The sequence below is a fragment of the Diadema setosum genome, chromosome 5 (genome assembly GCF_964275005.1).
Source record: "Diadema setosum chromosome 5, eeDiaSeto1, whole genome shotgun sequence".
NCBI lineage: Eukaryota > Metazoa > Echinodermata > Echinoidea > Diadematoida > Diadematidae > Diadema > Diadema setosum.
Window position 1 is genome coordinate 9,534,784 of NC_092689.1, and position 13,292 is coordinate 9,548,075.

Sequence of the window (13,292 nt, forward strand, 5' to 3'; positions counted from 1 at the left end):
TTGTTTCCTTTGATAATTCATTTGAATTCATTAAATTTCAGGCGTGAAACAGGACACTAATGCCAGTGAGGTTTTTCAGTGTTCATGGCCCCCGGGCATGCAATTTTCTATGTGGGACATAGATACGCAATATACAAGTATTGTAGGAAATTGGTTTTACTGGAGGTGTTTAGTCTCTACTGTGTTTAATGGGTGTGCATACAGAATTGAAGTCTTCATAGAGATATCTTGTTTGTGTGTTAACCCTGTGGGCTTGGCATAGACTGAAGCTCAACTGTAAGCATATTCAGGCACTTGCAGTTTGAATGGGAGCAAGTACCTTGTGTATGATGTAACCCCGTAAAGCACATTGCTGTCAAGCAATTACTGTCTTGGCTGAAAAGGGGTATGGACAATTGACAACGTAATGAGAGTATCTGTTCGCCTAGTTGTAGATTGCATGTTTGGGCTCAATTTGTCATGGGAACAAATGAACCATTCCATTACTTACCAGGGTTATTAGACTGTGAATAATACTGCATAAGCTGTAATTTTCGTAAGGGTTCAATTTTTGTGAATTTTGCGAATTTAAAGGACAAGTTCACCTTCATAGACATGTTGGTTGAGTGAATGCAGCAATATTAGTAGAGCACATCACTGAGAGTTTGAAGAAAATCGGACAATCCATTCAAAAGTTATGAATTTTTGAAGTTTCTGCTCAGTCACGGCTGGATGAGGAGACTACTATAGCTTGTGATGTCACATGAGTACAACGATATAAAGAAAGTATAAAGAAAATTCAACATATTTTCACTTTTCTTGCATAACAAAAGAACACTCGACTTCTCTCTTTCAGAAGGCAAGGGGAATAATATTTCCCCTAACATATGTTAGTAACGAGTCGAAGAAATGTGCACTTTATTCAAAAAACAAAGTTTTGTGAAATTTTCCTTTTATTTTCCTTACACCGTTGTACGCATGTGACATCATACACTGTAGTAGTCTCCTCATTCAGCAGTGATTGGGCAGATGCTTTAAAAATTCATAACTTTTGAATGGATTGTCTGATTTTCCCCAAACTTTCACTGATGTGTTCTACTAATATTGTTGCATTCACTTAATCCATATGTATATGAAGGTGGACTTGTCCTTTAACAACATGCAAAAATATTGCCATGCGCTAGTGTAATAGTGCATGTTCAATTGCCTCGGTGTCAATTTTGTAAACAACATCTCACAAAAATGCCTGTGACCTCCTCATTTGCGATAATATCCATGTGCAAAAATAACAGCTTATGCAGTATAAATGCTCTTGTGGACGTTACATAGTAAAAGTAATGAATTAAGAAAAAAGGAATATTACAATAAAATCTATCAGTAAATATACCCTCTGTCTTTGGTATTCTATAAGAAGTAGAGTGTTGCTGTCTTTTTTTTTTTCTTTCTTTTTTTTTAAACTCATTGTCTCTCATTTTCTGTCTTTACTACTCTCAGTGAGTGAGCTGTCAAGTGTAAGTATGACATCACACAGTAATGCCACTTGGAATGTTCCCCATTCACACATATTATGGGCCATCCGTGCGCTTTTACTCTGCTTGATGACCCACAGACTCATCAAGTTGACTCACATTCGTGCAAACAGAGAAAGGGATATGCAAACAATGAGATCAATAATACATTTCATTGTTTTATTCCAACATTCCCATTAAGTGTAACAAGATATAAATATGGCAAACAAATTATTAGGGCTTGAAAATGATTCCACAGAGCCAGATGATTGGCATCCATTGCATGAGAGCTAGTGATGTTGAATAGGGAAAAAAAATACAACAACAACAGTGCGATCAACTGATTCCTTTTGTTGTGCTTATAACGTTAATTGCTATTTGCGAGTGACTTAGTACATGACTTGCATGGTCACTCCCTATTGATTAAAAACGTTTTCCTTTTTTTACAATTAATGCTTTTTAAAAAAATATAAAAAAGTTGGCTTTGAAATGGAAATTATATGAAACTTCTTTAGAGATGTTCAATGTAGTTCAGAGGCACATGGTACATTATAGTATACTTTACACAAAACAGTGTACAACTAATTATATACATATACATAACTTGCATATCCTATTACTCAGCACCCAATAGAACTCAACATATACTGTATAGCTTTGGTTGCAATGTGCTCAAACTCACTCTTGGCAAAGCTCAACAACTAGAATTGTCAAAAGACAGTATACTCTCAAACAGCAACATGTTATAATTCCGAGTACTATGTATGAACTTTGGCTTGAAAGCACTACTAGCAGGTTTGTACGAAAGTGCAGTATACAGTTTATACGTTGATGGATGACATGGTGCAATATGCGGAATGGAAGATTTGGAATCATATGACGTCCTCACAAACTCTAGTGGTATGGAATGAAATGTGCATATAGAGATTGTACAAACATAAAATATGTACATTGACACCAGTAGATTTCACAGGAGATGAACAAAAAACAGTTAAAACTTGTGCTCAACAGTGAGCATTTGTCCATTTTTTTCATGGAGACAACCATATTATATGATATGGAATGAAGCTGTAACATACTGTAAAACACGATATATTCACGGCATGAGTATTTCACGAATTGGAGCCGACGGCCTTTCTCGCAACATTAAATTTTTGCGACTTACCACTGTCATAAGATGCACATTGTTGCAGGCAAGAACTTTCGCGTGCATTTTAATTTCGCGAATGTTGCCGCTTGCGAAATTCGCAAAATTAAAATACATGAGGAACATTCCTCGTTATACAGTATCTGTTCTATTAAAGGGACATTGTACTCTAAAATCTTTTATTGAAGAATCCAGCATGCAACATACTACAGAATTTGTTTAAAAGTGACAGATATTTCACATGCACACAATCTGTTTTTGTGCACTGCGGAAATACAAATTGATCTTTATTATCCTCTAGTTTACGCACACACACAAAAATAAATGAAAAATTCAATCTCCATTTTGAAAAATGAATTTCATGTAAGCATGGTAGCGGTGTTTTGAAGAATGGCTAAGTCAACATCGCCAAAATCTATTCATACAACATTTTGTACAGCAACCTAAAATTGTCGAACAAGTAAAGATAAATTGAGATGAATTTGCTGTCACCTCTATTCCTCTGCAAGGAGTTAAAGGGATCATGATAGTTTTGGTTGAGACCTAACATCAGGTTTCTAACATTTGTGTGTGTGTGTGTGTGTGTGTGTGTGTGTGTGTGTGTGTGTGTGTGAGATAATGAGAAACCTCTTATGAAATATGAAAGAGCTTGTAAATCAAAGAGGAATTCAGTGTTTATTTGCTGAAAATTGGTTTTGAAGTGGCTGAGATATCCAAAACAGTACAATCCTGAAAAAAGGTGGGACCCACCTTTTATTAGGATCGCTTTGTTTTACTTTGTAGATGTCTCAGCCATTCCAAAACCAATTTTCATCTAATAAACTTTGAATTCCTCTTAAAAAGGTATGCTCTGTATTATTTCATAAGTGGTTTCTTGGTATCTCACAAAAAGTTAAAAGCCCAATCCTCATCTCCACCAATACTATACCATCCCTTTAAAAGTAACTTGCTCTCTTTTGTCTGAAGTAATAGGATAGCCTTGCTAGGATCTAATTGCAACTGTCGCCTCATATGATTTTTATTTTAATATATACATACACACACTACTTTCACACCTACCCATGCATGTTCTCCAATATTTAATGATATAATGAAATGTTTATCAATATTTCCTTCAATCAACACTTCAATTTTGCCTATTAATTAAAATCTAGCTCCTTTATGGGCAATGTACAAAGTTTGGATTCAAAACATCACTACAGGTATATATCCTACTTACTTGATACAACCTAAATTTTCACAAGTTTTAAAAAATATGTACAACGAGTGGAAAAATTGTGAATGTATCGAGTATATCAGTATTGCAAAGTAGAAATTGTTGTCCATCTGAATGTCGGTAGTCATTTTGATGTCAAAGGTCATCATTAGCGCTGAATTCGACAGCACTTGCCCTGTGGATCATTATATAAAAGAAAAAAGCAGGAAAGAGAAAGGGTGGAAATGTTAAGTGTTTGGAAATCATGAAACATAATAAATCAAAGTTCAATCTTCTTACACAGCATCCTTTATTTCATTCTCATAAAACACAAGATAGAAATACTTGTATGTGACATCCGTGTGCTGTGTGTGCATCGGAATATGTAGGGTCACAGTATGACATAATGTTGATTTTTCAAATACATGCGTTTCACACAAAGTGGCAAAAATTAGTTGAAATGGCACAAGGATCAACAAAATCAGCTTCACTTATGAAAGTAGTACCAAATAAAGAAAAGTCATCCTGAATACATGCACATATGAAGGATAGTCATACATGTATTTTGTTTCAGAGTGTCCAAGATATTATTCTGAATTAGATTAAAATAAGTGTATATTCTTTGTATGAGTGTGAGAGAAAAAGCTCCTATATATATATATATATATAGAGAGAGAGAGAGAGAGAGAGAGAGAGAGAGGGAGGGAGCACCAGAGGCAATCACACAATGTGTTCATTGTAAAAATACACACACAACTTGCCAAATACAGTGTACATAAAATCCAATACTTTTGTGTCTGCAGTTTTATGTCTGGGTGTCTTTCTGTGTGCATGTGTGTCTGTTAAATTCAGTTTGTCTGTCTTGTCTTACCTTGTCTCCTGGTGCTGGTCTCATCACTGAGATCCTGTCGTACAATGACTTCACAGGAGCAAAGCACGCCGCCAGCTTACTCTGTGGAAGACATTATGATACCAAGTTGCTATGGTGATACCAATGAGTTTCAGGGTAATGATATCGACATGGCGTGCTTTCAGACAGGAAGGGTGCAGTATGGCAGTTTCAGGGGCGAATCCTGGACTTCCATAAAGGGGAGGCGCCTTTACAAAATTAAAGGGGGGTGCAAGAGCCCCCCCCCCCCCCCCCCCGTGTTTTTCTTTTTATTTCTTTTGTGTTAACAAATAACAAAGAGGGGGCGTGCACCCAGTACGCCCCCCGCTGGATCTGCCACTGCAATATGATTAAATACGCATTCAGTCTGATTTACGGTGACTTTTTAGGCAACACTAAAACAAAGGATACAAGAATACATATGTATAGATTAAAGGACAAGTTCACCTTCATGTACATGTGTATTGAGTAAATGTAGCAATATAAGTAGAACACGTCAGTGAAAGTTTGGGGGAAATCGGACAATCCGTTCAAAAGTTATGAATTTTTAACGTATCTGCACAGTCACTGCTGGATGAGAAAACTACTACAGTGTATGATGTCTCATGCGTACAACACTATGAGGAAAATAAAGAGAATTTCACAAAATTCTACTTTTTGAAAAAAGTGTACATTTCCTCAACTCATCACTGACGTACTAAGGGTGATATTTTTCCCCCTTGCCTTCTGAAAGTGGGAAGTCAAGTGTTCTTTTATTATGCAAGAAAAATGAAAGAATGTTGAATTTTCTTAAATTTTCTTTATATCGTTGTACACATATGACATCACAAGCTGTAGTAGTCTTCTCATCCAGCAGTGACCGAGTAGAAACTTTAGAAATTCATAACTCTTAAACGGATTGCCCGATTTTCCTCAAACTCTTGCTAATGTGTTCTATTAATATTGCTGCATTCATTCAATCCACATGTATATGAAGGTGAACTTGTCCTTTAAGGAGCATGTGAAATAACAAAACAAAGGAATATCATATGAAATTGGATATGCTTCATTTTAATATTTTAGTGGCTTAAGGAAATGAAATCTAGAACATGGACTATACAAATGGCATACAATTTGTCACTCCCCCAAAGAAAGGGGGGGGGCTATCATATCACATTGTTAATACATGTATAACTGTCCCGAAGGATAACTCCTGTGAGAGAAAACTTAAAGGTTAACAGTTTAAGGATATCTGTATTGATTAGATGAGAATGTGGATATGACAATTGGTGAGCATGGGTGACAGTTTAGAGTCAAGTTAGCCCTTTCTGTGCCAATGGGTCAAATGTGCCAAAACTTCACCCACATACCTATACCATGGACAGGAAATAATTGTGACACATGGAGGGTTAAGGGTTGTCTTTTTTTTTTTACCTTAAGGCTTTCAAGGCACCCTGGCCGACCTTCTCTGATCTGGAGGTCAGTGCCCTCTTCGTTGACTGCCAGTGTCTTGGCACCCTTGGCCTTCTCTAAGTGGGAACCGGCCTCCGTGCAGCCATTCTCACCCCAGTTCACCTGCGCAGGATACGATACGTCATAGGACCAAGGATACACATGTTAACAGTTACGGAAGTTACTCGAGGTGAGATGGATTATATCTGCCTGAATGTTTCATTCAAAAATGCAAGGGTGTTCATGAAACACCACACGTGTCACTTAAGTAGTAGAGGGTATCGGAGCAAAGACACTATGATTGCTCAGTTTTCAGTCAACGTCGCCTTGGTCGAATCTAAATGGACACAAGAAAATCCTTGAATTCATGTGCATTGTGACTTACACAAGAAAATTATTACATGTTTAATACAGCTAAATATTATACAATTATTATATGTGTAAAAATATTACATAAATTGCACAAACCTGACACAGGTAGCTAGTTTGAAACCACTGTCTGAACAAGTTATCATTAGATAAAATGACTAACAAATTATGAGTAAAGATTGTTAACACATTACCAATCATTAACTTGTGACCAATCAATGGCATGTTTTACAATGATTTATTTGATCATTTACCAATATTTCTTTTTTCTTCCCAATTTAACTTCAAGTCAGAGAAGTTCATATTATGTGTACAAAGGAAATGTAGCTGCAATTATGGCATTGATATAAATTAAAGTAATGGCAATGGTTGGAAATACTTACTGAAAAAAAAATATAGATAAAGCATATGTTATGAATAAGTCATACATAAATTAATATAATATTATGATGAAAATATATCAATTTTTAAATCTAAACAATAAAAAAATGTAAGAAACAAAAAAATGCATTAACAATATCCTAGGCATTCTCAATGCAATAAAAATATAAAAGATTATGTTATGAATTATGGATTCAGCGACCAAGAGATAAGAACTGCAAATTATATGAACCACTGTAGTCAATTGACTGACATAAATGATACTAAATTCTTGAAAGATTAAAGATTATTGTAAAGAATAATTGTAAAAAAAAATGCACAAGGTATCATGAGTTTAACATAGAAAGCTGTGGAGAATTTTACACATCTTTCATCCATGTGGGACTCTGGAATGCATTCTGAACATCTGGAATACATTCTGAAAATTATTTCACTGAATACTTAGCACAAGCCCCGCAAAATATCATGTTGACTTGTTTAAATCAGCCAAGCAAGATGAAATAATGCAAAAGGTTAATACATCTGAACTGAAAACATCATTTGGTTGTGATGGAATAAGCATGAAATGTTTAAAACAAATAATTCTTCATAGTGTCTCCCCTAGAATATGTATTAATTTGTCCTTAAAAATAAATAGATAACAAATTGTGAAGGTGATATAAAAAAAAAAATATGATACATCAGACTCATTTTTATTTCTAAGTGATACACAATTCATTTCAATTTGGCTTTAGGAGAAAATATACAACATATTCTGTTTTTAAGATATTACTTGATAAACTGTTTTATTTAGTTAAGATAAATATAGAAATTAATATTCAGTAAAGAACATATTACTACCTTATTCAAGGATGCATTTAAGGCTTTGATACTATGGTAATATACTTCATAAATTACAAAATTATGGGGGTTTTTTTCATTAAATCTTGTAGTCTTGATGCCGAATACTTATTCAGTCATTATTATCATATTACTTAAGAAAAAAGGTTACTTTAAACAAAGTCTGCTTCTATTGTATCATTCGATACGGGCCAATACATCACAATTCCATGATTATGGTAAAGCTCATTCTTCCCTACAATGTTTTCCTACCGATTTCCTTTTCCTTTTTTCCTGCTTTAAGCATGATTTTATAGAATGTGTAATTATATAATATGTTCATTTGTCACAAAAACTACGCTGTTGCATTTTGCTATCCATCGTAAAATGAAGAAAAAGGGAGTAGAACACTGAGTTAGGGGCATTAAGGAGCGTAACAGGTTACATTTTAGTCCATAATATACTGATATATATATATATATATATATATATATATATATATATATATACATAGGCCCTATATATGCATATATAGAATATATATTTCAACAGGCACTCACCCTCATGGCCTTGATTCCTCCCACACCACCTCCACCGTAGTAGGATGCGTCCACTGTGGGCCACTTCTTCGAATTAGGGGATGCGGGAGGTTCGGGCGGTGGAGGAGGGGGCTTGACTGCAACCTGTCCGAGGTGTATATATAGTGGTAAATTTAGTGACTGAACACACACACACAAAAAAAAAGAAATACATATATATATTATATGTATATATATATATATATATGTATATATATGTATATAATATATATATATTTGCCAAATGGAGATAATTTGCGACTAAAGGTCAAGAAAAATTAAGAAAATAAGAAAATTTTTGCTTCTTTTGACCATAACTTCAAAAATATACCTTTATATGTAGTGACCAATATATCATTTAAAAGGTATTATTTTGTACTTTATGACAGAGATCGTACTTCGAAATCTTCAAAAATGGACTTATCGGTTTTTGCAAACAAACCCTTCATATATATATATATATATATAATACATATATATATGTATATATAATTATATATATATATAATATGTATAAATATATATAAACACACAAACATACTTATGTACACATACATATTAACAAACAAGGGCAAGAGAGGGTTGGGGATAGCAGGTTTGAAATACTGATTTTTGTTTATTTTAAATGTATAAATAACTGAAATTGTGTGGATGTCCCTGAAGGTATTCCTAATTTATGTCTGTGCCTGTTTTTTCTTGTTCAATACATTATTTTTTATAATTGGGTATCTGTATGGTTTTTATGAAACATTTTATTGTATATAATACTATATATAATATATAATATATATATAATTATTATATATATATATATATATATATGCAATATATAATAGCACATACATATGTGCTTTGTATGAAGCATGATAAATATGAGTATAATGAATGAATTATATATGATGGCCTGAACGAAGAAGAGCCTAAATGATAATACACATGAGATGTGTAGAGATGTGTATCTCACATGAGATGGTATACCTGGGTTTATGTGGATAATGGAGCTATAGGTTTAATTCTGTCTTTGTCATCTTTGTGATGTAGGGGATAGCGCGAACGCAGATCCCCGCTACCATAAATTATACGCCCGAGTTCCCCACGTTTGGGGGAATCGCAAGGTTCAGCAAGCCGGAGTGCAATGGCAAGCCTCGCCCTGGGAGTGCGTCCTTCTTGATCAACGCAACTCCTGCGCCAGGTAAGTATGCTTACTAATTGTGAGCATGATGATATGATCATTATCAAAGCACATCAAGGCACAGTTATCGAAGAGATTAGCCACCAAGCTTTATAAGTAATTATACTAATATCATTGATAAATTTCATTTTTTCGGTAACCAGGACTCGAAAATATCCGAACATATTTAAGGATAATTTTTTGTCACATTAATCCTATGAAATTGATGTAGAAAATGTGCCAATAATGCAGAAATGCTGATATTGCAGACCTATTTCCAAACATCACACACCTAATATGCATATTCATGTTCTTGTTTGAATAAATATACGACGCATGCGTGATTTAGCACAAAACGTAGTACACTGTACAATGAATAAAGCCCGCACGTACACAAAGGATCCTGCGTCCGCAATGCCCCCAAGTGTGTGTGTGGGTATGACAATCCATTCACGCGCGTACACACACACATGGTATCGCACAGCCTACTGGGTGAAATTAAGACTGCTCGTTCACATGCATGTACACTTTGTAATAGTAATTAATCGAGGGGGTCTATCTCCCGAGTTAGCTTCAACCCATTAAAATCAAGAGAATGGGATAAGATAGCTGCTGATAACAATATAACGAAGATTATATGTTTCGTTAGTCCTCTAATTCATTTACTTATTAGGGTGGGGTAGTGAAGGGGTCCAGAATGGAAGCTAAAATAGTCAAGTTGACGAAGGACATCCAACTTTGACTAATTATCACTTCGGCAAGACAATGGCATGCTTTGTGTAAATAATTTTGCTTAGTCGCTGCCGAGGAAAGTTTATTTACACAAGCAAGGCTGGACAATTCCTCAGGGGATTAACTCTGCTATAGTCTCATCGCGTCAACCAATGCAGCCGCTTTGCTCACAGTGGACCGAGGAGAATCGTAAGCGGCGACTTCTTCAGATCACGAACAATATCTAGGGGAGGTGATTACCCTATGGAAAATGATTCCGAAATGATTATATCAATGCTCCCTTCTACTGAAAAAAAGAAGAAAATAACCCAAGACTTTCAGGTGTAATATTGGCGGACAACAATCAACGTCCAGAGACTAGGCTAGTTTGAAAGTCAGGAATTAGTCGCATGTAGTTTTCAAGGTTGAATTTGATACACATCGAGAAAGGCAGGTTTGAGTAATTCACCTGTTTTTGGTATCATTGTTAATGCGTGTACATTATTTTTTATCGATGTTACGAACGGAAATAACAAGCAAAACAATAATAAAGTAACTCTCATTTTCAGTAAATCCAATCTTGTAAAGGAAATTGTGATATATAATTTGGGCCACAGAACACATGAGAGTTCGTCATGTATTAATCATATTATATGATATCATGGTAGATCAAAATCTATTAATACTGAGGACCCAGTCATTCATTTCGAAACAGATCCTTTGTCCGAAAATCAGATCAGTAATATATTTCCTCTTTGAATTTTTGGCTAATGTTTTTCATTACAGATCACAATGTGATTTTTTTAAACAAATTTTCCTGATTAAACGAGAAAATAACGTTTAGTTTCCAATTCTTGAGCCAATGACAGAAAGATTGTAGCAACATCTGTCAGGATCTTTCTTTGAAATTTAAATGTGGGGGATAGCGCGAACGCAGATCCCCGCTACCATAAATTATACGCCCGAGTTCCCCACGTTTGGGGGAATCGCAAGGTTCAGCAAGCCGGAGTGCAATGGCAAGCCTCGCCCTGGGAGCGCGTCCTCCTTGATCAACGCAACTCCTGCGCCAGGTAAGTATGCTCTGATTTGCTGGAGAAGCCGCTCCAATCATTATCAAACCACTTCAAGGCATAGTTATTATGGAAGACTCTACTTGCGAGCTTGTCTACCTAATCATAAAGCATCTTTTCATCTCTTCTGTTCAAAACAAAAATCGACGCAGTTCTTATATAATATTTCACATTAGCCGTAAGAAATCCCAACTAATAATGTTATTTGAACCAGAATACTGTTCATGATTTCGAAATGAGCTAACCTTGTATGCATATCATTTTCATTACAATAGTGAACCGCGCATGCCCATTGTAGCTTGTTGGCGGTGTCTTTCACGGTTGTCACGGCAAGTTGCCCACCGAAGATATTGTATAAAAAATGATCTATTTGATGACAATACACTACGGATCCTTGAATTCCTCTGAACAATGTTCAGTACATCATGGTTTATGTGTGTGTGAACCGTAGACGTGTATTGGTATAGAAATTAGCCAGAAAAGTTTCTTTCTTTTCTTAGGTTCGTTTATTCCAAAAGTGAGAACAATTTTTTTTTAAATCAATGAAAGACTTATACCGTTAGAAGCCCAAAGAATATTCCGCATGATATTCCACATATACATCAGTCTTCCAACGTTCTGATTCTTATCATCGGAATGGAGGCAGTGGTGGGGTCTACACCAATAATAGTTGTCCGAGACAAGTTATTGTCAAGTTGACGATGGACCCCCAAGTTTGTCAAGGTTGTCCGATTTCTCCATATTTGTTTTTACTTGTGATAGAGATAATGGCAATTTCAGTCCGACAAAACAATGCTATAAGAGGTATCCCACTTGTAAATGAAGAAGTTAAAATCTCACTGTTTGCTGATGATTCTGTGTGTTTTTTAAATGGTTCTGATAATTCCTTTTTTGAGCTTTTTGAAACCTTGCACAATTTTGGGCGTTTTTCTGTTTGCAATTTACTTCAGTAAAACTGAAGCTGCCTGGATAGGGTCTAAGAAAGGTAACCAAATTTTTCCTTACATAAATCGTGGTGTTACATGGAAAGTTTCAAATTTAAATGTTCAGGGTAGTTTTTTCTCTGAGTGTTTTGCAAATTTATGATCTTAATTATAAGGAGAAATTAAAAAGAATGGAACAAACTTTAAACTGTTGGCGAACTAGAAATCTTTCTCTAATTGGCAGAGTCTGTGTTATAAAAACTCTTATTTTGCAGCAGTTAATTCATATTTCATAAGAGGTGTCTCATTATCTCACCAAAAAATGTTAGAAATCTGAAATTAGGTCTCAATCAAAACTATACGATCCCTTTAAGATTTTTCATAAAGCTATTGCACTAAATCATTTCCTTTTTAAGATTAAATCACCTAATTGTGATTCACCTAATTGTGTTTTTTGTGATTAAAGTGAGGAAACAATGGTCCACTTATTTTGTGAGTGTGAAAAGGTTATTCCTATTTGGCTAGCCCTCCTTTCCAAAATATCCCAAAATGATGTTCAAATAAATGTCACTAATAATTCCAGCTATTACACACATGATTTTTTTGTAAATTTTCTAATATTTTCTAAATCACTTAATTTTGTTTTGATTAAACTTATATTAAGTCATCACTTTGCTTTTTTGGGAGGATGGGGATATCAATTGAGGGAAATCATTTAATGATTGTTGTAAATGTTGTAATTGATTTTAATTTGTTCTAATAAAAAAAAATAAAAAATATATATTTTCACTGAGAAGATAATGACATGCCTCATTTTTCGCTGACGAAATTAGTCGATCTCGGGGTCAGCTTATGTACACAAGCGTGCTAACAACACAACACCTATAAAACCACACCAAAGAAAATAACTAACTTGTCTAGACTCTCTTTTTATATATGATTTTTTTTTTTTCAGTTCAACACATTTTCAAAAACCTGATAGTTATAAGCTATGGGCAATCTGCAGAAGATGCGCGATAAAGTGTCACTATAATCATGATTCATCATCATTTTCCAAAATACAACAAAGCCTCCAGAACTTGTAATCCTTACCTATGGATAACAGCGACTATAACTAGATC

General features: G+C 34.9%; 1 protein-coding gene and 2 non-coding genes across 3 annotated transcripts in view; all 3 read right to left on the reverse strand.

The window, feature by feature from the left end:
* Window positions 1-3,428: 3,428 nt before the first annotated feature.
* The window catches only part of LOC140229065 (anthrax toxin receptor 1-like), a 44,291-nt gene continuing 34,427 nt past the window's right edge, over window positions 3,429-13,292 (reverse strand). Inside the window, exons 12-15 of the mRNA XM_072309323.1 lie at window positions 8,279-8,401; window positions 6,132-6,272; window positions 4,701-4,781; window positions 3,429-4,025 (exon numbers count right to left, since the gene is read on the reverse strand). Of these exons, the coding sequence (XP_072165424.1) occupies window positions 3,999-4,025; window positions 4,701-4,781; window positions 6,132-6,272; window positions 8,279-8,401 (372 nt within the window). The 3' untranslated portion in view covers window positions 3,429-3,998. The remainder of the gene's footprint in view (window positions 4,026-4,700; window positions 4,782-6,131; window positions 6,273-8,278; window positions 8,402-13,292) is intronic.
* LOC140229359 (U1 spliceosomal RNA) lies at window positions 9,335-9,496 on the reverse strand. The gene has a single exon (XR_011901285.1). It is a non-coding gene; the product is annotated as a U1 spliceosomal RNA (small nuclear RNA).
* On the reverse strand, window positions 11,095-11,256 carry LOC140229363 (U1 spliceosomal RNA). Its single transcript, XR_011901288.1, has one exon. It is a non-coding gene; the product is annotated as a U1 spliceosomal RNA (small nuclear RNA).